This window comes from Carlito syrichta, unplaced genomic scaffold (assembly GCF_000164805.1).
Source record: "Carlito syrichta isolate Samal-C Ts95f unplaced genomic scaffold, Tarsius_syrichta-2.0.1 Scaffold287940, whole genome shotgun sequence".
In the NCBI taxonomy this organism is placed as follows: Eukaryota; Metazoa; Chordata; class Mammalia; order Primates; family Tarsiidae; genus Carlito; species Carlito syrichta.
The window spans coordinates 142,103-168,347 of NW_007232036.1; the positions used below are offsets into that span (position 1 = coordinate 142,103).

Here is a 26,245-nt window from a genome sequence, read left to right on the forward strand (position 1 = left end):
AAAAAAAAAAAAAAAAAAAAAAATTTTGTACCTAACCTTTAAAAGATCATATGGATATTTCCTTCTATCTATAATAGCAGCTTTACTGATACACTAACCCAGAAACATATATATAACTATCAGATATAATAAGGTAAAACGGACATCTAGTGTACAGACAGGACACTACAACAAGTACAGAATTGGCAGTCCTTCCAGCTCAGCACACCTGGCTAGGCGTCTTGTCTACTCACTCAGCATTTAAAATTACCTAATAGGCCATGAAGATTTAAAGATGTATGTTCCCAGAAAGGATTCTAATCTTTTACATCTTTTTTTTAATCCACTGGTAATTTTTGAAAACTCCACAGAGTAAAACATGGAATATGAAAGAACATATGTGTATATGTGTATGAATACATGCCTATATGTATCTGTGTATAGATATAAAATGCGTGTATTTGCTATGCCACTCATTAAGCTACATAAACTTTGATAGTCACAATAATGATCTTTTTAAGGTCAGTGTATGGTGCAATCCCACATGGCTTAGTGAACTTTTCCCTATTATAGCCAAAGATCAGCGCTAACTAGAAGTTCTAAGTATCTGTTGGCCACAAAGGAGTACTGGAAGAGTGTGTAAATGTGAACACAAATGCAAAAGGCATACCTATTGCTGGTGAAACAGAGTTAAAAAAAAAAAGAAAGAAAATTATAAGTGGAAATTTTTCAAAAATACAGTTTTAAATGTTCATTGCTAGTACATAGCACAAATAAGACTACCACTGCACAATTTTATGAACTAACGATCTATAGATTTATTTATATATATATCCATTTATCTTATTAGCACTCCAAATAAACTAGCTCTCTATAAATTTGACAGGGTGTACATTAAAATGACGACAAAATGGGAAAGGGTTGTAATTCAGAAGTAAAGTAGTACCTGGGTTTGAAAACTAGAAAGTGTGGAATCTGTCTAGGTCAGTTTTTTTGACTCAGTGTAGTGTTCTTCCTATTAGATACCATGCTTCCTTTTGTGATTTTATGGTAGTTTCAGGTGGTTATGCCTCTGATCGTTATATCATGAACTTAATAAATATAACTATCTGGTATTTAATATATTTTATATTCATAATGATGTTTCATCACTAGTAAGTACTGTTATACTAAGGGATTTGCATCTTATTTCAATACCTTTGATTACCTCTATAAAGTTCATTTAAAGTGTCACTACATATACGTCTGCATTAGAAACATTTTTCAATGTACTGAGAAAAAAATTCAAACAAGAGATAGCATTTACTTCAGCTAGTGACCTTCCTATACAAAGAAACATTCTCATCACTCTGATCTATATTTCCAAGGTGAACCTAAATTGCTTTATAAAATTGAAAATACAAAGCTGTAATGTATACAGTGGTCTGGTAATTAACCTTGTACACTAACTTTGTCAAACAGATTTTGAGATGTTATGCTAAATGGCTGCAATATAGTCTGTATCTGAAATAAGAGAGACATAACAGAAGATTCATAAATTGATGAGTACTTTTATGGAAATACAGATATCCTTAACACATGAAATTCATATACGATGAAATTTTAGAAATCATAATAGATTTACTCCCTCCTTCAAAACGTAAACTGCGTGACACATAGCAACAACTCATAAGTGTTGAGTGGATGAAGTAATTTAACTCACATCCTTATTCAAATACATCCCATTCAGAAGGCTTACATTGTAGTAAAGGAAGACAGATATGTAAAAACTAAGTACATTAATATATAACAGGCATTATGACTGAAGAACATACAGGTACAACAAGAACACAATAGAAGAAGAGTCAATTCTTCCTATGGAAGCTCAGGATGGACTTACAGAGGTGATAAACACTATTATGTAAAAGAGTTCAGCTTGTATCATTAGAATTGATAAATGAAGAATAAATGGAGCCTGAACGTGTAAAGTTACAAATAATTTCCCTCAACTGACATAAATACTATAAGCAGACGTTCAAATATCAAAATATAATTAGAAAATGAAAATAATGTACTGTAAAAAGTCAGTAAACTGATATATGGGAGAGCTTATACAAATCTATTTTTCAAGTATTTATATCTGTATATACTTTATATATATTGTATACTAACTCACTGCAGCCTTGACCTCCTGGGCTCAAGTCATCCTCCCACCTCTGCCTCATGGGTAAGCTGGGACTACTGGCACATACCACTATGCTCAGCTAATTTTTTTATTTTTTTAGAGATGAGGTCTAAGCTAGTTTCAACTAGGTTAGTCTCAAACTTCGGGACTCAAGCAATCCTCCTGCCCTGGCCTCCCAAAGTGCTAGGATTGCAGGCATAAATCACTTCTGTCCAGCCTCCAGTATTAATATATTAACACATCAACATATGTATTCAATTTAAAGAAGCTCTAAGTCAGTGCCATTCAATAGAAATATAAAGCAAGTCACATAAGTAATCAAGTAAGAAGAAACAAACAAAATCTGTTACTGAAATATTTAATGTATCCAAAATATTACATTTTCAATATGTAATCAATACACAAAACATTTATGAAATATTTTACATTGTTTCATACTAAGTCTTCAAACTCCAATGTTTATTTTACACTCATAATACATCTCAATTCAGACCTGCCACACACCAAGTGCTCAATAGCATACCAGTGACTACCACAATAAACAACACAGCGCTCACCCATATTTTGAAATTCCTCCCATTAACAACTTTCCTAGAATAATATAATGAAAGCTACAGGTCTGATGCAAAAAGTCAGATGCACTGTTCCAGAAAACCAGCCAAAAGTAGACAGCATTTATAAAACAGTAAAAACATAATAATGATGTTATCCAAACACTTTCTTTTGTGAAAGTATTTCAGTATCGGGGACTCAGAAAAACAAACAGTTTCATTCTAACTACAACACATTTTTTTCTTCCATTTCAGACTAAGGCAATAAAGTATCCATAGAGGAAGAAGCAATGTGATACCTATTTATTGCAAACTTGGTAAAAAGACTGATTATGGAAATGATTCATAGGAAAATTACAGGAAAGAAACTGTAACTGAAAAACTATATTCTTTCACATTTTTACCACAGATAGGCAATCTTTCTTTTAGGTAAAATGAAAGAACATTTTAAACCATTCATTTCATGATTCAGTAAATATTTATTAAGAAGTTATCACTATGAGGAACTTTTCTAAGCATCAAGAATGTAGCCCTCATGGAACTCCATTCTACCGGCAGTAACATGCACTAGACAAAAATAATACACATACACACATACACACAGAGATAAGACTTAGAGAAGGCAATAAAAAAGACTGCTAGGAAGTGCCAAAAGTGGACAGGAGAGTTGTGATTTTTAAATAGGATGGTTAGAGTACTTAGCAAAAAAGAGCCAGTAGAGCAAAGACATAAAGGGAGGTAAGAGAATGAGTAATAAGGAGACTAATCTAAACAATGAAAAATAAATCTTTATCATCCTAAATAAGAAAACCTAAAAATACATAAGAAGCAATAACTGATATAGAGACAGTGTAGGCTTATTTTACTTACTGGAGGATTGATTTCATATAACTCTTTGTTCTTGGCAATTGTGTCATTTATCTTCTTCTGCATGTGGGAGATGTGCTGTTCATATGAGCCATCGTTGGGAGTCTTCCCAGCGATCTGAATACCACCAGGAGTTGGTAAAGCTGCTAAGTACACACCTGTGGCAGACTTATAAAAATAATGGGTAAATCATCAGAAAAATATCCACGGATTAATGGTCCCAAGGTTTCCATATTTAGGAATGTGGTCTTTGCCCAGTAGGAAGAATATAATAAGCTTGAATATATGCATAGAACGTCCCTGGAAGGGCACACAAAAAACATAACTGGTAATAGGAGTTGGTTTCTGCTGGGAGGGACCCAGGGCAGGTAAGAGACAGTTGTAAAATGAGGATTTACTTTTCACTACATACCCAACTGTACTTTCTATGGTTTTACCTTATAATTTTTGAAAATTCAATAAAAAAATAGCTTGGACAAAAAAAGATTAAAAGTTGCTCAAAAAAAAGACACATTTTTCATGAATAAGTGGACAATCTACCTTTAATGCTAGCAAAAAGAAAAGGGAAACTTTTGTGAGGTGAGTAAAGAAACTGAAGTTCAGAAAGAATAGGAAACTTAAGCTCACAATCAATAAACGTGATGAAGGGATTTGAACCTAAGTTTCTTACTCCAAAACCCAAAAACTTTTCACTACATTATCCTACCCTCTTAATTACCAGGAAAAACCACTATACTTGATACAGGTTTTTAAACTACTTAATTTAATTATTATTGATATCTAACTCTGTAACAATACTACATCAGTACCGGAAAACTATTATGAGAAATACAAAACAAGATGAAATGTATATGAATATAGCTATGTGCATTTATGTCTAACTATGATAATATAAGCAAAATTAACAGAAGAAACATCAAATTGTTAACATCAAAGGGGTAGACTGGGAAAGAGAGAAGATCATTCTTTTACTGTTGGATATTTATGTATTTTTGATCATTTGAGTTGTTACTATATTTTTATTTATTTATTTATTTATTTATTTATTTATTGAGTTGGAGTCTCACTCTGTCACCCAGACTGGAGTGCAGTGGCCGCTACCTGACACCGCAGCCTCGACCTGCTGGGCTCCAGCGATCCTTCCACCTCAGCCTTCCAAGTAGTCGGAATTAAAGGCATGCGCTACCACGCCCAGCTAATTTTTTGATTTATTGTAGAGATGAGGTCTTGCCTGCCCAGGCGGGTCTCGAACCCGCAGGCTCAGGCAATCCACTCACCTCAGCCTCCCAAAAGGCGTGGGATTACAGGCTGAGCCACCGAGCCCGGCTAGAGTTGTTACTATATTTTTAAATTAATCAACCACCAAAAAGTCAATCCTAAAAAAGGGCATAATACTCAATGATGAAGTCTGCACAGCAGATGATATTGATCCTCAAGAACACCATTCCCTGGTTCATTCATTAGTATCCATAACTGCATCCATGATCCAAACCCTGGCATTCTCCCAGGGAACTGACCCATCTCTATCACTTCCTTAGCTCCATTCATTAATGAGGCAACAGCCCTGCATGGTTAGGAACACAGAATGTAGAATCAAATAAGTCTGGGTTTGAAATCCAGTTCCAACACATGTAGCCACATCACTCTGGAGTCTCACTCATAGCATGTTTTCTCTTCTTGTAAAGTGAAGATAACATTACATTCCTTCTAGAATAGCACAGTGCCAGACACCTAGTCAGCACTTATCAGAAGCTACTCTTACGACCTCAGCATTTAAGTGCACAAAGCATAAGGACAAAAGGTCAGTTATAATTAGTATCACTAGTAATCAAGAAGGAAAAGATCAGTATGAATCAGAAAAAAGTATTTGAGGCAGGTCTTAAATTACACTAGTGTCATAAACTAGTTTCTCAGGGCTCAACCATCCATAATGTTTGGTGTAGTTGGCAGGAGGTTTTTTTAAAAACTATGGATCTGAATCCAGTGCTTAGGTCCATAGGCACCCACCAATCACTAGTCTTGCATTCAGCACAAATTATACGTTTATCTTATGTACTTGCTGAGCATGCAAATTTTTAGACCACTGAATCAAAATGAACATTTTCCCCCAGGTTAATTTCAGTATTACATATTTTAATAATAACCAGGTTACTTATATTAATTATTACAAACTTCAGTTGTTAGAAAATTATAATACCTAATCAGTTGATCATCATCACAGTTATCCTCTACATACAAAAACTTACATATTTGCTCTTAAAGAAAGAACTGATGACACAGGAAACAACTGTACATTTTACCTATTAATATATACTGACACAAAAAAATTCAAGTTCCATAAATTTATTAAAATTAAATTTCTATACATGTCTCAGAAAGATAGCATGAGAGTATCAATTTGAAAATGGTCAGCCACATAGACAAAATCCTGACAAATAAAAAGTGCCAAGAACATGAGAGGATTTCCATAAATATTATTGATCAGATTCCACAGGATTGATACATATTTTGCAGGGACCTAGTTCTCTGGGTCCCATACTACTTATAGAGACAGTGCTGACTTTCCCACTGATATCTTTCCAGTCAGAACTCATTTTCTACCAAGTCAAAGTGGACATTAAGCCAAGACAGAGCTTTTTCCATCTCATATTTTATAAGCATTTAAGAAACACATATTTTATTACACATTCTATCACTGACCACAGGTGCACATTTATGTAAAAGCTTAACTCTCTATCTAACAGTTTCTCACATGTTTTGCTTTATTTTCTCCATTAAAACTAAAGATTATTTTAACCCATGGTCCACATCAAGGGGGGGAAACTGCCTCTCTTTCCTCAAGGGACATTTGGCAATTTCTGAGGATATTTTTAGTTGTTACAACTGGAAGACTGCTACTAGCATCTAGTGGGTAGAGGCCAGGGATGCTGCTAAACATCCTACAGTGAACAAGACAGCCGTTGCAACAAAGAGTCATCTTTCCCCAAGTGTCAACATTGCTGAGATGGTGAAACCCTGTTTCAGCAACATATAAACAATAAGTCCAGACCAATTGTGGCCAAGTTACTAAACAAACTACATATGAGAATTTTTAGACTCAGGACTACTGAGGTTATAATCACAGTCCCTTTAAAATATGTGAAAGCCACATAATTTTTACATTTTAAAATGTCCCTGTCCCTTAAAGTTCTTAATGTCAATTTCTTTAGATAAGTCTTTGAAAGACCCTTTGAATCACATAAAGCAGAATCTATTGTAACTATAGAATTCATATAACAAAATCAAAAACATCTAAACTTACCGCTAAGCCCATCAACATATTTTCACCCACTGTAATCTGAATTCTTAGTCCAAACAAAGCATTCATTCCTTTGAGTTTTAGTTTATTCATTAGCTGAGTATGCACTTCATATTCCATAAATGGCAAGAGATTACTGATAGCTGTAGCATTTGCTTCTGCTTGGGCTTTCTTTTTTAAGCGACATAATCTGTTAAGGAAGATAATTTAGTCAGTGGACGGTATTCTTAAGAAAATTCCAAATTTTAAATCTTCTAGAAGTTTGCTTTAAAAACATTAACTTATTTCTAATGGACTTACTAAGTTATATCAATAATCTTTTCTGCAATTTTGTGTCACTGTATAAACTTTCAATAAAAATCATACTTCAATAAAGAAAATTGAAAAACCTCAAAATCTCTAGAAATAAGTAATAACCAAAATCAAGAGAGAATGTAACTTTAAATCATAGGTTTTATAACCACATTTGACCATATGATGGATGGCCAGCAGAGAAAAAAAAGACAAAAAAAATTACTCATTAAAATATATAAAAATTACTTGTTCATCTACTTTGTGCCAGATTAACTACCTTTAAGAGACAGTAATTAGACTAACAGATTATTTCTCAACAGTAGGAATGAAAGTCAGAAGACACTAGCAAAAGGGTATCTTCAGTGTGGTGAAAGGAAATAACTGCCAGCATAAAATATTGTTTAGAGATAAAAGTAAAATAAACACATTTTTTAAACAACCAAAATCAGACAGTTCACCATCACCAGCCCATCAAAAGAAATTCTAAAGCACACATTTCAGGTAAAAGAAAAACAATCCCAAATTGAAGACCTGAGATGCCAGAGGGAAGAAAGTAAATAGTTTAGAAATATATTTTTAAAAAACAATCAACGACTTTGTAATGAATTTAATGTGGGGGGGTTGAGAAAAAGGACAGTGTCAAAGAATACCAAATGTGGCATGAAGAAATGGATAGAGATACCATTTATTAAATCAGAAAGGCTAACAAGAAAGAAATAGAGAAAATTGGAAGCTCATCTTGGAATGAGTATGGATGCCTATGACCCATCAAAACGGGGAATGAAGTAGATAGGTACATGAGCCTGAAGCACTGGAGAGGGTTCTGGACTACAGTTATAAATCTGGGAGTCACAGACAGCATATAGATCTACATGAATTGATGAGTTCAACTAGGAAGAGAGCTTTGAGAAGAGAGTCCAAACCTACGGCTCGCAAAGATCAAGAAATGAGGAGGAGTCAACAAGAAGGCTGAAGACAACATAAAAGTAGGAGAACACAGAAGGTGTGGTATTGTGAAGGAATGCCACAATTCAAAGGAATTTAAGAAAGTGAAAATAGTCAACTATAGAACTGTTGCTAAAATGTCAGGTAATAAGGACAGAAATGCCCAATGGACTTGGTGACCAGGCAGATATTGGTGACCTAGACAGATACAGCTGTTTCATACATGCCTGTTACAACCTAGGATTTCCTACTCCAATGTATTTTAAAAGGAACTATAACCAGCTGATAAAGTAGTACAAAAAAAAAATATATATACTACATAGCACTATTCTTGAAAAGAAAAGAAAGTCAGTTTCTAAAATATGTTAACTAAGCAGTCTATATTTAGTCACATCCCTAGACTGTAGCAGGTTAATTAATAATTGCCATAATAATAAAGATTCGTATAGCATTTAATGTTTAAAACTGCTTTTGAAAATAAACTTATTTGAGTTTTATTTTATATATGCAATAAAATACAAGATTCCAACAGAGTTGCCCAGGTAGGAAACAGTAGAGCTGATATCTGAAAATAGGTTTATGACTCATACCCCATGCTTTTTAGAAATACTAAATCAGGAGTCCCCAACTCCCAGGCAACATACCATTAGTGGTCTGTGGCCTATTAGGAACTCAGCCACACAGCAGGAGGAGAGCGGTGGGCAAGCAAGTGAAGCCTTATCTATATTTACAGTCATTTCCCATAGCTCACATTACCACTTGAGCTCTGTCTTTTGTCAAATCAGTGGTGGCATTAGCTTCTCATAGGAACAAGAACCCTATTGTGAACTGCACATGCAAGGGATCTAGGCTGTGTGCTCCTTATGAAAATCAAATGCCTGATGATCTGAGGTGGCACTGAGGCAGTGATGCTGAGGAACAGTTGCAAAGACAAATAAACATTAGCAGTAAGGTATGACTGCACAGAGACCATAATAAATCAACAGCTGGAAGAGTCATGTCAAAGCCCTATCCGTGAGTGGCAAGTGAGTTGATGTACTTCAATTGTGCACCTGCATCTGGTAGCATAATTATTGTATAATTATTTATAATATATAATTACTTTATTGTATAATGACATATAATTATTTCACTATAAATTACATTATATTTCACTATATGTTTATTATATATATACAGTTCATTATACATTACAAAGTAATTATAACAGAAATAAAGTACACAATAAATGTGATACACTTGAATCATCCTGAAGCCATACCCTGTAATCCCATACATGGAAAAATTGCCTTCCAAGAAACTGGTCCCTGATGCCAAAAAGGTTGGGCACTGCTGTACTAAATGCTAATTTTACAAACATACCTTGCTTGAATAAGACAACCTTTTCCAATAACTGTTGCATCTGTTGGGAGGTCTATAGTTGTAAAGAGAACATCAGGAACTTTTTGTTTCCTGCAGTTATAGCAATATGTAAGATGAGCTGGAAATGGCATATTCAGTTCATCATATGGTATATGGCAAAATCCACAACCTGTAGGCAAATTTTCTTCAAGCCTATATAAATACATTAAGAAAAAAACAAGGCATTCTTTAAAAACCTATAATTTTTTACAAAAATAATATGTAACTGATATTACACACACAGTACTTATATACAAATTTTACAACTTCTATCACAATAGGCTATAAAAGTACCATCATGACTGATAATAATTACAAATGACCATGAAATCAGAACCATACATTTTTCTATGAAAGAAATTTTACACCAATTCATATATTTGATGACTTACCACCTAACAGAGATCACTATTATCCAAAGATTTCTGTTTGGGACACATTTTTTTTAAATGGCTAAATGACAAAGGCAACATTTTCCTACTGGTTGACAAATATAACAACAAAACAAAAATTCTTAAGGAAAAAAATGTTCAATCAAACAAACTAACATTTTTTTTTAACTTAAAGTTTAAAAAGATAGATTTAAAAAGAAAAACAAGTAAGTCAACAGGCCATATGCTAAGATTTCTAATTTCCAATGACTGTTTTAACATGTCAAAAACTAAAACCCCTGTTTCATAAGTGACATATATGTCATATATAAACTGTAAATGAATCACCCACAACCTCCCCATTCACTGTGAAATGTTTGTTGCACTTTACTGTTTGTGAATCCATTCCAAATGATTAAGTATTTTTTCATTCACTAAATTTGAGGATGTCAGGACAACAGCGATAGAGGCAAAGGAAAGCTTCACGGAGAGCTCTAGACTTTCACACAGCCACATCTCCTAACATTCTAGAAAGATGTGGGTTTCAATTCTCCCTAATCTAAAGCAACTAATCAGAAGTTAAATTGTGGCAAGTAGAGAAATTAAAAGGTGATGGGGGGGACCTCATACACAAAGAGACAGGCCTTCTGCAGATTATTTTTGTATACTTTTTTTAATGTATACAATAATACTCTAAATCATATTAAATTACTCCTAGAAATTATTCTTTTACTATGGAAATGGGATTCTGGTGCATCAGAACTACCAGAGAAGTCAGACTTCTGAATGGAACTGTGTGACTCTGAACAAGTTATTTGATCTCTCAGAGCTTCCTCTATAAAACGGGAATACCTATCTAGAAAGTTTTATGGATCTTTTTGGAAATTAATTTTTAAAAAACTATAGCTAAAAACATACCGCCTCTCCAATATAATGCCTCACAAATACTAGTTCTACTCAGCCTGAAGCCAACCCGAGATCCTAACTTGCTTCGTCACACTGAGTACTTAAAGAGCAGACCTCATATTTGAATTTCAGCTGGTTTGACTACAAAGCCAATGTGTTAGAAAGGGGCACAAGAGAATGAAAACTGAAGCAATTTTAATAACTAAGCGCCATATACAAATTTGAACATTAGTGGTACAACAACACAAGGCAAACAAATAAAAGTATTACAATTTACAAAAGCATCCTAAATATAAAATGTATAAAAGGAATTGTCCCTGAAGAGTGAGATCATAGAACTTTTACTTTTTTCCTTCTACTCTCCTACATTCTCTGAATTTTTCCTAGTAAGCCATAATAATTTTATAGCAGAAAGAAAAGATGTTTTTGTCTTTTACAACTAGTAATAATGACACCTATGGTATTGGACTACCATATAAAAGAATATACTGCATCCATTCAAGTCACAATTCAGAAAGAACCAAGCTGCATGGGAAATGTCATTTGCTAACTTTGACTTTCTATCTACTCAAGAATGAAATCTATGAACATGTGTGAGAACTATATTGCAGCACTGAGACAATTCACCAGCAAAGGCACATTTTCTCAATAGAACATTCCAATTGTTTAATATACTTCAAAATGTCCCACATTCACTTTCCTATTTATGATGACCTTTAAGGCTCTAGAATTTATAATAATCAATACCCATTCTAATACTGATAAAGAAACAAGTTCCTTTTGTGACTATGAGAGTTAGAATATCTTTGTTATAAACACTTGCAAATCTACACTAAATTTGACAACACAAAAATTTTTTTTTTTTTCTTTCTCCCTTAACACTTGATGTATTAATACTGGGGGAGGGAAGTAAATATGCATACTGTGAAGTAAGGGGTAGTTAAAATCTATGTTATCCAGGTAGACCCAGGTACCAAACTATTATTGAAGTGCTTGGTCCTAATTTCTATACTGTACCATTGTAAACCACTCTCACAGAGAAGAACTATTCAAGCCTTGAGAGAAAAAAAGTCAAACTCTCCCTTCCCTGTCCATATAGAAAAGTATATATACATTTAAATTTACAGTTGGTCCTGCATATCTCTGGGTTTGACACTCATGAACTCAATCAATCGTGGGTCGAAAATATTCAGGAAAGAACAAAGAATCGCACAAAACACCAAAAAAGCAAAACTTCACACTGCTGTGTGCTGAGCACTATGTTGAATCCACTCAAGTGAAACGATATTTAGGCATTATATTAGGTATTATAAGTAATCTAGATATTATTTAAAGTATATGAGAGGCTGTGCATAAATCATATGCAAATACTAAACCATTTTATATAAGGGACTTGAGCATCTGCAGATTCCCCATGGATACCAAAGGATGACTGTACATATATATACACATATATGTATATCTGATAGTTTCATCTGTTTATGAAAAGCATTTTTGACATTTATGGAAGCTAATAGTTTAAAAGTTTAAGGGACCAACAATTAAATAATCTAAAAAGTAAGTTCATTTTGCCTAATGCTTTCACTTTCCCTTTCATATCTATTATAGTTAGAGTTCACTGTCCATGTTATAATTTTAACAAAATATCATACTTTGATTATTTTATAAATTAAGAATTTTCTTTATAAAAATTGCTTTATTATTTTTTTCTGTTTTTGGAAGTGAGACAAAGGGGAAAGAGAGGAAGAAAAAAATCAAAAGACATTATTTATATATTGTGACAAAGTAAAAATAATATATACTTGAAATTCTTTAATTAGTAATCATACATGTCACTCATCAAGATACTAAAAGCAAAAATATGTGGAATATAGTACAGAATTCAATACTATTCTGTGACTATGGGCTAGCGAAAACTCAGTGAAGTGAACTCAGTGAAGTGCTAGGTCCTAATTTCTACACTGTACCATTGCAAGTCACCCTCACAGAGAAGAACCATCCACTGTACCATTGCAAGTCACCCTCACAGAGAAGAACCATCCAAGCTCTGAGGTTTACCATTGTAAACCACTCTCACAGAGAAGAACTATTCAAGCCTTGAGAGAAAAAAAAGTCAAACTCTCCCTTCCCTGCCCTTATAGAAAATAAGCCCTTATAGAAAATAAGCCAGGCTGTCATGACAACCTCTGTTCCAAATAGCCCTCCACGGTGCCATCCTGAAGAAATCTAGGGTTCAGTACAGCCGCCGTGCCAGATGCAGATAAAATGCAGACCTCTTCACTATAAAGAAAAAACACAAACAAGTTAATAGTTTCAGAGTATAACTTTGGAAAAATACTAAATATCCAAATGATTACAGCATTCACTATTTTTAGTCAAGTAAGACTCTACAAAATATTAAATAATATAACAGCATTACCTCCCAAATTTAGGAGAGGAAAGAGAAGTAATGTAACTTTCTTAGAAGAAGGCAATAATTCTTTATAAACTAAAAACTGAAAAAAGGTAAAGCATTAACATTAATGACAAGAACTTCCTTTAAAATATGGCAAAACTAAAAGAATAAAATGTTTCAAAATGTAAGGAGTAATAAACTACACTTTTGAATCCAGCATTAATCAATAAAATCATATTTAAAAACTCTTTAATAATTTTATTAAAATTACTCTAAAAGCACAACTCTAGATATAGCCATGTATCCAGAAACTATCTGTGCCCCCTAAAACTACTAAAATAAAAAGAGAAAAAATAAATAAAAGCAGTAACTATGCAAACATCTATATTTATAAAAATGATTTATATAGCATAGTCTAAATTATTATAAAAGTATCTGAAAAAATATACAAAATATAGTAAATGGAACTTAAATTATATCATTATGTGATAGAAAATTGATTTTCAAAAGAATTTCTTGAAATTATTTTGAATCACTCAAAACAAATGAGAAAAGCAGCAAGCTAGGAATGAAATGCTGAAAACAGGTATAAATGAAACAGAAGCCTGAGAGAACTGGGAAGAAGCAGTCACTTAAAGGGAGGCAGGATTAAAAGGCCGGTGGGCACTGAGAACATCAGAAGTAAACTGGAGTCACTGAAGTTTTTGAATCAAGGAGTTACAAGCACAGAAGCGCATTTCAAAGAGTTTAATCCAGTAACAGTACACAGCATAAGTGGGAATAGTATAGATTGGTAAAGATGGGATTTAAATACAAAGACTTTTTTGAGGTAAGGAGGTGGGGGAAGCTTCTATCAGGTGAACTCAAACTTCTGAGTTACTAACTGAACTCATTTATAGACTGTAACCTATCTTCAGTCATGCTGAATCTACACTTTGTGGCCTTCCTCACATTCTAGTCTTTTACGCTTTAAAATCTCTTCCCATGCTCCTTCTTTGTATTTATAGAATTTATATTCATTACCGAAATTCAGTTCAAGCATCTGACACTTACTTTACTGACACTTTCTTCCAATCCCATTTCAGGCTATCAGCCCTCTGGAATCCCAAAGCATCCTAGTATATCTTAATCATAAAACATATTTTACTTACCACAACTATCCAGTAAAATATAAATCTGATAGCAAGAACTATATCTTTTAAAACCTTTTCTCTAGATCCTGAAAGTATTTGACACTAAATCTATAAATAAGCCAAGAGATCTATGAAGGAGTAAGGCAAGATAAGCACGAAAAAATTAGTAGTTAACAAGAGTAGAAATGACACCATAGGAACAGGACAGTTCAGAAGTATAATACATGGTCTGCAAAGAAAAAGAAAGAGGTCCCAGAAGAGTAAATAACTTGGCTCTGTAATGCCAATTTACTACAGTTTGTAGTTTTTCTCTAACAATAATGAACACCCCAAGAGCAGAGAATCTGGCAGTAACAATTATCTAACAATAGAAGGTGGAAAAATAAGATAGCAGAAGGTCAAACAGTTTCCATACAACATCAATTATAAACTTCTGAATGGGTTGAAAGTAGGGTTCAAGGGTAGCAAAACAACAAGTAAAGCTAGAACCTAAGTAAGGAACTGGGAAAACAACTGGCTAAAATAAGGGTAAAAACAAACTAGACATAAATGATAAAATGATATTGGTAGAAAAACATTAAGTTGTGATCTGAAAGTAAAATTTTATAGTTACAAGTTTTTTAAATGGAACAGTTTCAAATGATAATGAGTTCCAAAATATGTTGAAAGTTAAGTGGGGTTAGAGGACTTACTTGAGAATAAAACACTACAGTGCCAGGCTGCCAGAATGGAGATAAGCATGTATAACTGGAGAAGACAACAGAGAAGTAATTAAGAAAGGCAGAAGGATGCTTTGGAAGTAGACAGTTCGGAACAGTAGAGTGGCATTTACTTTAAAGGAAGAGAAGTTGCTCAAATGAATGGTAGGAGAAAAATCAATTAAGAACCAAGAGTATGAAAGTCCATTCCTAACTTGGCAGAGTTAGGAAGGATAATTTTTTAGCAGGAGAAAGTTACATTACAGTTAGTAAAAGGAGAGAGAATGAGTTTACAGACAACCCTTAAAGACAGATGGCAATTCATTTACAGTACATCAAGGGTTCCAAAGGTCCCAGTGGAAGAAGCTAGCACAGTAACAAACTAAGTGAAATAAGCCTAGAGTTAATACTTGCTAAATGATTATTACATTCTCATTTAATCCTTGGTTTAAATGATTAATTGATTGGTGGTATTTCCTCCATTTTAACGTATAAATTGAGGCTCAGAAGAGTTCAGTAGCTTACCAAAGTTACACAGTGATTAAATGGCGAAGATAACATGAACCTTAATCTGATATAGTCCAAAATCCATGCTCCTGACCACTTCACTATGTTCTTTTCTTTATATTCATATAAAGCTTCTCTTCTTTCAGATGGCAATTTAAATTACAGCATCTAGAAAGCAAGTTGTTATTATCATTTACCAGATGCTAGTTGATTCACTGTAGCCCACTACAGCATGACAGCCTAATGCTTTAGCGTGTGATTTTATTTCTTGTCTGATTTCTGCCCACCATGCATCTCGAGTTTCTGGTTCATCTGAAAAATAAATTTTAAATCAGTTTACTACTCAATAGCACACTGTCTATATTAACAAGAATAGTTTAAAATAAATTCGCTATGGGAGGCAAAGAAGAATTGCTCTACAATTGATTCTTAAACTTCACACTTTTAAAAAGCTACTTTCTCAAAAGCATAAGATTTAATATCCTAAACTTGATTAATGGAAAACAAATCACCTATTTCCATTTGCTGTATTACTTAAAAGGATACCTACAGGAAATTATTTTTAGATACAATTTAAAATGTAGACCCAAGTCTCCAGACTTTAATCATAACAAAGAGGATCTATGTCTCTCCTCACTGAGTGAACACCTTATGTATCATACCCATAAATTTAATTTAAATTCTAATTTCATTTCTATTTTTTAATATCCCACCATATCCTGAATTTTTCCAGGGCAAAGATTTGTCAGTGTTAAAAGAAAGAAAGCTAACTGTAGCCATCCTTCTACAGAGATGTAGATATTAATGCAAGGTAAGCAATAAAAGAACTAGGTGATTTTTAAAAAGCAAGCAAAATAAACTAACAAGATTAATACAAATACTTCTTAATGCATATAAGAACAATTTGCAGATGTATCACTCCATGTATGGATCTGTAATTTTTTAAATGGCTTAGAATCACAGAACTGTGTTGTATTACCATAAGAAAATCCAATAATGCTTGTAATGGAGCATTATAAATGAAGCCTCTGTCACATATACTTCCTAATCAGACTACATTTAGCTACAAACTACTGGTGACAGCAGCTGAAAATTATAGTAACTTTTATATACAAAGCTGTTAAAAGCAGAAACACTCTATAATTAGCATACCATATCTGCTTTATTTCTTTTTGTGGCCAATTCCTATTTAGGAACAATTTGAGACAGAAGAAAAAAAAAAAAAAAACTCTAAATAGGATGCTAAGTTCTTATCATAATTTTCCACATAAAAGGCACTATTAAAACTAAAAACCAAATAATCCAACCACTTTCTATTTTTGAATTTCAATATATATCCCATTTTCAAAATGTCTTTCAAAATAAGTAGAGTAAGTAGAATGATACTCACTAGTAAACTAGTGAAGACAGCAAAGTAAAGAAAGATTAACTGGTTTGTTATAGTTCACATTCTTATGATGTGACTGTTTCCTCCACAGGGAGGAGATCAGAAAAGGGGAGAAATGAGAAGATAAAAAGCCAGAACTACAAATGATGCCAGCCAGTTCTTGAATCTAAGTATTGGATCCAAGACAAAGCTACCTTAAAACTTTCTTTCAGAAGAAAAGAAGGATATACAGACTTCGGGAAACTGAGGAAAAGATTAAAGTACAAGATGAAGAGAAATCGAAAAGACTACAATATGATGTCAACAATCAATATTATGAATTAAGAAATGTGTAAAGCAATTAGGTGGCCCTATTTTACATATACACTACATGTATTAAACAATTTCTTCAGCCGGGCTCGGTGGCTCAGTCTGTAATCCCGTTTTTTTGGGAGGCTGAGGTGAGTGGATTGCCTGAGCCCGCGGGTTCGAGACCTGCCTGGGCAACTTGGCAAATAAATTTTTAAAAAACTAGCTGGGTGTGGTAGCGCGCCCCTGTAGTTCCAGCCACTCGGAAGGCTGAGGTGGAAGGATCACCGGAGCCCAGCAGGTCGAGGCTGTGGTGGCCGGGAGCGGCCACTGCACTCCAGTTTGAGCGACAGAGTGAGACTCCAACTCAAAAAAAAAAAAAAGAATTTCTTCATATTCCTAATTGAAATGTATACATTAACAGAATAAATACACTTTTAAATCCATACTTTTTCTTTTAAAACATACATGCTTATGTATCAATTTGAACATCCATTTAACATACATCATCCTTTCCTAAGAGAATTTTTGTATCATAAGACAAACTATTATTCAAGTGGCTGTTTTAATCTACTACATTATTTGATTCTAAGAAAATTGGCATCACAAATAATCATGGAACTGTATCTCAGTTTAGAAAATAATTATTTTTGTGAAAAAGCACATAAAATAAAAGGTCTGACTTTTCTTAAACTCACTGGTAGAACCTGCCATTTACTTTTTAAACCACTCGAGAAGTTTAAAATATTATTTTCTAAAGCAAATAATTAGACATGTGCTATGTTTTTATAAGAATAGATTTTCTCCTATTATGTTTGCCTACCTCTGTATCACAATACATGGTAGCTTTATTCTTTTAAAAATGAATTTTACAGAAAGTAATCCATAACAGTGTCTTAAAAATTAATAAAAGTGGAGAAAGTTACTTAGGCTTGAAATACATTTATTTACAAATGGCCAGCATGTCTAAATGGAAAAGGATGTAATAATAATTCCTATGAGATACATGTAACCACATAGAATACAAAGTTTATTTACAAACTTACCTTAGTATAACACATAAAATAATCAAATAATTAAATCAAACATTATGAAAGAATAAGTGGCTGATTGGGGAAAAAAAAAAAAGCTGAATGCAGCACAGTGGAGCATTCATACTCTTCTGACAAACCCACAAGCAGCCTTTATTTTGACACATGAGCCACACAATTGCACATGGGGATGCCATTACTGTATGTAATAAAATATTTACAGATTTAATAAAAGCTAAAGAGTTACATAACATGGGAGCTAGGGAAGCAAATGGCGTATGTCCACACTTTGGAGAATTTCTTAAATTTGGTTTTTGGCTGAAGCAAAAGCTCAAAGAACGAAGGGTTTGCAAAGCAGATTCAGCATACAGGAGCCAGAAACAGTGGATATTTTGGCGCATGCTTGGATCAGGTGACAGTACAGACTGAAAACTATGGCAGCTCACTGAAATGGTTACAGAAAGTAATGGCCCTAGAATCTAGGTGAAAGCAAGGCAAGCATACAGTAGGGAGTACTTCATCACAAACCGGTCATTGTAGTCACAATAATTATCTACAATTGTAGGCAAGACACTATAGGATGAATTTGGGGGGGTTATTAAATTTAGGAGTTATTTAATTAAAATAAAATTAAGATTAGTCAACTTATTTACTATTAAAGAAAAGTTAAATTTATCTTTAAGCCTATATTATACTCATGCTAGAGATGAGTCAGAGAATCTTCAAGTAGTAATTATGATTTGGCCTAACATATTACCAGTAAAATTTCAGAAATACCACAATATTTTATCCATCTAATAGGATTTTTTAAGGCTTAAAAACTGCTAACCACATTCATAAAAGAAACACACTAATGAATTTGAAATGCTTTATCTACCCTATAAAAGTAAACAATTGGGGATCTACAATACTTACATAAAAGGTAAACTGTCTTAAAAACGTATGGCAACTATACATGCCACACATGAAACTGGATACAATTTAGTTATTTGAAGGATATACAGCTGAGATGTGAGGTCACACTTAATGACTATTTCAGAGATATTAAGAAAACAAATCTCTTCACTTTAAATACCATCTTCCTCCCAACAATCTATAGGATTATTTATAATCATAGAAATACATCACTTTTGGAGAAATTATAATTTAACTACACAAATTCTATTTCATGCTCTTTTATGCTTTTTGTCTATGGGTCAAGATTATTCATAGATAATATCACAAATCTTTTAATATATCCTTTTAATTGTAGGCATAAACTGGGCTCTAAATCAAATCTTCACTGGTGCCTCTTTTAGGACTATCGTCAGCACACTTGAGTTGACATCAGAATTAATTTATTTTTTTTACCACTATTACTTTCCTAGGGCATGGCCAGCTTGATATCTTGTCATCTTTTTAGCATTTTATCTTGTTTCTAAAGTGGAGGTGAAACTGGCAAAGAGTCTTAAAATGACAGTTTATATCTCAAAAAGTAATGATGTGAACAACTTAACATAATATGCCTCTCAATCCCTTTGCGATTTTAGGCAATTACACACTTGTAATTATGAAATACTAATTACCTGAAGTGTTAAGTTAAGCTCACTCTATTTTTATATAGCTCTGAGAGAGAAAAACTGCCCTGGACAATCTTTTAATCTGGTTGAAAGAAAAAAAGAAAATGTTCTGATGTTCAACAGTAGAGTATATGACTATAGTTAACAACAATGTCTAGTGTATTTCAAAACAGCTAGAAGAGAGGATTTGAAATGTTCCCACCATACAGTAAATACTCGAGGTGATGGATAACCTAAATACCCTGAGACCTGATCATTACAGCCTATGCATGTAACAAAATATCACATATATTCCATAAAACATACAAATATTGTATATCAATATAAAATGTTAAAGGAAATGGACAGTTATCCAATCTAATTTTATGAGCAAAAAGATAAAATGCTATGTTGAATCAAATAAAGATTTTTAATACAATGATAATTATGTTTTGTTAACAGACAAAATAAAAAGCTATATTCTCAAATACCTCAAACATAATATGCCAAGTGATAAAAACTTCTTAAAGAAGATAAATTTCCCCTAATGAAAAAGAAATTTGAGTTTAGGTTCAAAAGAGAATACAACCTCAAACTGGGTGGAGATCAATACCAGACTAGGAAGAAGATTACCATTATAGAGGAAGTGATGTGCAAATGCAGAGCAAACATCAAGATCTAGTAATTTGGGATACTGGGATTGTAGCCAGGATATAATCCATGTGGAACTAAACTAAAGACTTTACTCTCTAAATCTAAAAAGTCAAATGCGCAATCTCCTTAATTGTGACATTTTGCTCTGTGTGTGTGTGTGTGTGTGTGTGTGTGTGTGTGCGTGCGTGTGTGTGCGCGTGTGTGTGTGCGTGTGTGTGTGTGTGTGCGTGTAGTAACTGGGTATTTATGACTCCAAAATTACTAATGATATAGAAAAGCTCACATATCAAACATGCTATATTTATGCCATCTTGAACTTTATTGATCTATTTCCTGAATACCTCAGTAAAATACTTTAGGCTACATTTGCTCAAAAGTACCTATCAGATAAAGCAAAAAAAATAACTGCTGAGCTAAACAGTACAATTCGAAAGTTCCAAGAGAGCCTACCACCCACCTCCATTTAACTAACACATACACCGATGTGCATACACCAAAATAGTGTAATTACCCCAGACTGGGTGTGTAAAGAGGAGGTCCACCTGGCTTAACAATGGTGTTCCCATACCCAACACAGCACCCAACACATAGTAGGCACTACACAAATATCCAATGAAAAATATTTTTACTTAAAACTTTAAAAAAATTAATTTAGATGAACAGACTGATATTTTCCACAAATATTTCCTTATGTATCAGTTGACTCACTTTTTTTAATATTAAATATTTTGTCGTGATAATTATACATTTTATATTTTATAGGTTTCAACTATTCATTTTTGCTCCTAAAATAAAATGAATTTTCTAAACAATTATAATTCTGATGGCTAACAAAAGAGTAACATTTTCTAATTTTGAACCACGAATCTAAAGCTTGCCTTATCATTAGTAAAAGTTTATTATAAGATTAAGAAAATCTTAAGTATATGTCCTAAGACCTACAATCTGTCCAAAACACATTTTAAAAAACTTTAAAAATATTATCAAAAACAAAAGAAAAGTTATCTAGTTTTTTGGTATTTTTTTTTTGAGTTGGAGTCTCACTCTGTCACCCACTTCCGGCCACCGCAGCCTCGACCTGCGGGGCTCCGGCGATCCTTCCACCTCGGCCTTCCACGTAGCTGGAATTACAGGCGCACGCTACCATGCCCAGCTAATTTTTTGATTTATTGTAGAGATGAGGTCTCGCCTGCCCAGGCGGGTCTCGAACCCGCGGGCTCAGGCAATCCACTCACCTCAGCCTTCCAAAGGCGCGGGATTACAGGTTGAGTCACCGAGCCCGGCTAGTTATCTAGTTTTAAATAACTTGCTTTACTAACCCAAGACTTTAAAGTATCAACTTAAAAATATCGTCAAAGTTTGGAAGCTATTTCCAAACTAATATAAAACTACATTTTAAAAATCACATTATATAACTACTTTTTATTTCCTCTTGCCACTTTCTGAAAAAACTGCTACACTGACATGCATCCTATATAAAGAAAGAACAGCAAATTATCCTCAACTACGCCACGACCATCACTGATTAAAACATTATATGTTTAAGCTATTCAAAAATACTTTTAGAGGTAACTCAAGAAGAAAAAAAAGATCATACCTGTTTCAGAAACAATGAGCTTGGACTATTAAAATTTACTCTATAAATATTTTTTTACATCTCAACTTTCAAATGACTTGAGTTTCCAAAGGGTAGGACTAAATTGCTAACTAAGACTTTAGACTTGTAGGTATGTGGGATAATTTCTCTCTCTCTCTCTCTCTCTCTCAGTCAAAAGTGGACAAGAGCCTGCTTCACTTGCCACATTCTACTAACTAGTTACTAAGTTCTGCTGATTCTACACTTTAAATATTTCATTAATTTATAGGTAAGGAGTAGAGACCCTAAAGCCAGAGTACTCAGGTTCAAATTGTGGCTTAACCACTTCCTAATTACTCAACTTGAAAAAACTGTTGCATTTTGCACATCTACAAAATGGGATTAGTGCCTGTCTCAAAGATCCGTTTTGAGAATTAAATGACTTACTATTACAAAGCATTTAGAAGAGTGCCTGGCACATAGAAAGTGCTTGATAAACATTAGCTCACTTATTATCACCAAACCTTACGTCACTTATGTGGCCAGGGCTATGGCACAGCCAACTAAATGATCTTCCTGACTCTAATCTTGTTGTCTTTAAACCCATTCTTCATCCTATAGTCAATGATCTAATGCAAATATGACTATGAACTACCCTTAGCCCAATGCACCGTTCTGTTCCTGGCATGTCACACACAAGGTTGGTAAATGCTACATCTTCCTCCTACCAGCAAGATTCACCTAGTCTTTCTCAAATAATGTTACCAAAACAGCATAAGAAGCAAGATAAGAAAAGGTAACATTTTAAAAATAAATGATCAGATACTGAGTTTTCTTCCTGCTCTCTAAAAATATATTCTGTCACTGTAGTTAAGACAAACTGAGATAGCAAAGCAGGAGAAAATGAGATGGGGGGTAAAAAAGCTAAACTATCCAAGATATTTTGTACTCACTGGCAAACAACTTAGTAAGTATGAAGTAAATATGGCTTTGCAAATACTGCAAGTTTCTCAGCCACACTCAGTGAATGTATAACTCAGTGAATATATAAACACTGAAATATAAATCTATGTGAATCTCCTATATATCTTTCAAATCTGAGCTCAAGAATTACCACTTTTATAAGCTTCTCTGACACACAGCATTAATCAAGTCTTCCTCTTTAACTCTCGATCTTGTATCACACTATACCACACAGTAAACCACTTAAATGTTTTTCTATCCTCCAAGAGTATAAGCTTCATGAAGGCAGGGGTACTGGCAATCTTTGCATTTTAATACCTCACAAATTGCATGGCACAAAATAAATTTAAATTTATTTTTTAAAACATTATTATATATGATATAATGACATGTTTTCCTATGTCTTTCCACATTTCAATGTTTCTGAAATGAGACTGTCTAATAACTAATAAGTATATTTAATATGGCAGTGTTTCTTTTTCTTTTCTCTTGGAAGGCTATTATTAAGTTGATGATGCATCACATAACACACAGTGCCAGAGAACAGGAAATACAGTATGAATTCTAGCATTCGCAAAAGCAATTGTGACAATTATTTTTCTTACTAACGTGGTCAATTCTTGATTTTCTATAGCAATATAAGACAGCAATGGCAAAATATTTCCAAATAACACAGAATACATAAATGATCTGAATATATTTACATTTTTCTTCAGAGTTATCAAGTAATTTTTCCAAAATTAATATCAAAATTAGCTTTATTTCTGAAGATATACTGTTACCAGATTCCAATATCTCAATCAAAAGCATACTAAGAGAACAATAAACTGAAAGTGTCCTCTTTTATGTCCTTTTAATATTCTATGACTTATATCTCTCTTTTTTCTTCATATACTTTCGCCCTGACATTATTTCAAATGATGGCAAGGTATACTGCTACCTCAACCATGTTTCTCCTTGCCAAACTCTGCAATTCTGCTTACATGAGACGAAGTCTTTAATATGTCTATAAGATTTAATTATTACTTTTTTTCCAATTTTCAAGATTTTTCTATCATCTAAACCAACACACAGCTCACCCTAAACATCTCTGCCCAGACAAGATTTCAGTTCCTTAAATTATTAATGATCAATCTTCTCTCAATGTCCTTTTTCTACATTGCCTTTTTCCCTTCTCACTATGCTAATCTGCTCAAGAAAAAATGTATTCTTACTTTTAAGAAATGAAGCTAGCCAGGTACTTTCAGATTTCTCATTAAAAATCAATTATAACCCGGCTCAGTGGCTCAGCCTGTAATCCCGTGCTTTGGGAGGCTGAGGTGAGTGGACTGCCTGAGCCTGCGGATTTGAGACCCGCCCAGGCAACTTGGCGAGACCTCATCTCTACAATAAATCAAAAATTAGCCGGGCGTGGTGGCGCGCACCTGTAGTTCCACCTACTTGGAAGGCTGAGGCGGGAGGATCGCCGGAGCCCAGCAGGTGGAGGATGCGGTGGTCGGGAGCGGCCACTACACTCCAGTCTGGGTGACAGAGTGAGACTCCAACTCAAAAATAAATAAATAAATAAATAAATAAAACAAAATAAAAAAATAAAAATCAATTATAAAATGAAACTAAAAAATGATCATTTTAATTCTAATCAATGACATGCATATGCGCTGGCAAAAACTTGGATAGGAAATACAGGTTATTTCCCTAAAGATTTACCCACTGATTCAGTCAACATCTACAAAGGCTAAACCTGATCAGACTGTTTATCAGATTGAATTTAGGTAAATCTGCAAGATGAACTTGAGTTATTTCATAGTCAAACATGCATTACTTACATCAAAACTTACATCTTGAACTCTTAAGAACGAACAAAATTTACAATATTAAGAAGATTATGGGATATTATCTAAAATGCTGAGCCCCTTGGTGTTTTTGCTCTTCTGTAAGGTATACTTTCTGACACAAAGAACTGTAAAATTACTTTAGGCAAAATACCAGTTTCTGACACTAAATCAAAATGGTTCTATTATTTACTTGTAAAAAAAAGTCATATAAAAATTTAGAACTTTATAGTCCTAAGAAAATACATTTTTATTAAAAAGAAAAATGAATTGGCTTTGACTCTAAACCACATCATCAGCTGTAAAGTTCGCTATCTTGGTTTGGTTTATTTAAAAGCTACAGACCATATGCATATGTAAAATTTCTTTAAAAAATTATATTCTCATAATTTTGAGAAAGAGAAAAGTTGTTAACTCCCAAAAGAATCTGTTCTCAGTTACCAAATTTTGGAACACTTTTAGAATTATATATACAATTGCTAACTATTATACTTTTATGCTGTTTTATAGAATATTTAATATATTCTGCTCAAATCTAAATATGCAGTTTAAATATACTTTATTTTATGATTTATCAAACATTGCATACTATATTTAACTAATATTTACTTAATTGCAAAGCTAATGCCTGAGTCATTTACCTGAGATTTCAAAAACCACTCAAAATGTAAGTATAATTTAAAATTATCATTCTGAAAGTTAATTACCTAGATTAAGTCATCGATAATTTATGGTATTTCTATAGTTTTGATTAATTCATTTTAGTTAACACTTTTTAAAATTTGCATTTCCATGGAAATTACAAGAGTTATTATACATGTATCACAGAATATATCTGTATAACTGAATTGACATTAAGCCTATTTAATCTACTAAAAACTTCTAAAAACTTCACTGAGCTGCCATAATTTTTGTCAGCATATGTAGTACTGAATGACCATTAAAATACCTGAATTGAAACTATTCCAGTCTAGCAGTTTGTAAGATCTTGTGTTACCCATAATTCCGACAAAGGCTGAGTTCAAAACAGCAAATTAGTAGATCAGTTTTAGGTGCAGAATAGTAGAAATAAAACAAAAAACACTACAAACAAGAACACAACTGATAACACCACTCGACAGGAACTGGAAAGACACAGACAGCAGAGTTAATAAGAAGTAGAAATAGAAAAGGAAGAAGGAGCATGCTACAGTAATCTAACATTAACTAACCTAATTATTTAAGTTAATTACATTGATTTTTAAAACCACCCCCATACTTTCAACCTTGTTGTATGTACTTGTTTACTTAATATTTACCAAAGGAAGTTTTTAAAAAATCTTCCAAAATAATAATCCACAGAGTAAGCAGGTGGTTTTATAATAAGATTTCTTTCCTTCTATACCAAGAATGAAATAAAAATGCCCATGTTCACTAGTCAAAAAATAGCTGCAAAATTCATTTGCGAATGCAAACACAGCATTTTTA

At 33.3% G+C, this 26,245-nt stretch overlaps 1 protein-coding gene across 5 annotated transcripts in view; it reads right to left on the bottom strand.

Moving 5' to 3' along the window:
• The window catches only part of C2CD5 (C2 calcium dependent domain containing 5), a 93,147-nt gene that overhangs the window by 26,101 nt on the left and 40,801 nt on the right, over positions 1 to 26,245 (bottom strand). For 4 of the 5 annotated variants that reach the window (XM_008053183.2, XM_008053180.2, XM_008053181.2 and 1 more), the window contains 5 exons: positions 15,707 to 15,821; positions 12,961 to 13,056; positions 9,461 to 9,652; positions 6,863 to 7,049; positions 3,565 to 3,729 (listed from right to left, as the gene is read on the bottom strand). In XM_008053183.2, coding sequence (XP_008051374.1) covers positions 3,565 to 3,729; positions 6,863 to 7,049; positions 9,461 to 9,652; positions 12,961 to 13,056; positions 15,707 to 15,821 — 755 coding nt within the window. Of the gene's footprint in view, positions 1 to 3,564; positions 3,730 to 6,862; positions 7,050 to 9,460; positions 9,653 to 12,960; positions 13,057 to 15,706; positions 15,822 to 25,727; positions 25,794 to 26,245 lie in introns of all 5 variants that reach the window. The other variant, XM_021710029.1, reaches the window with a different exon arrangement.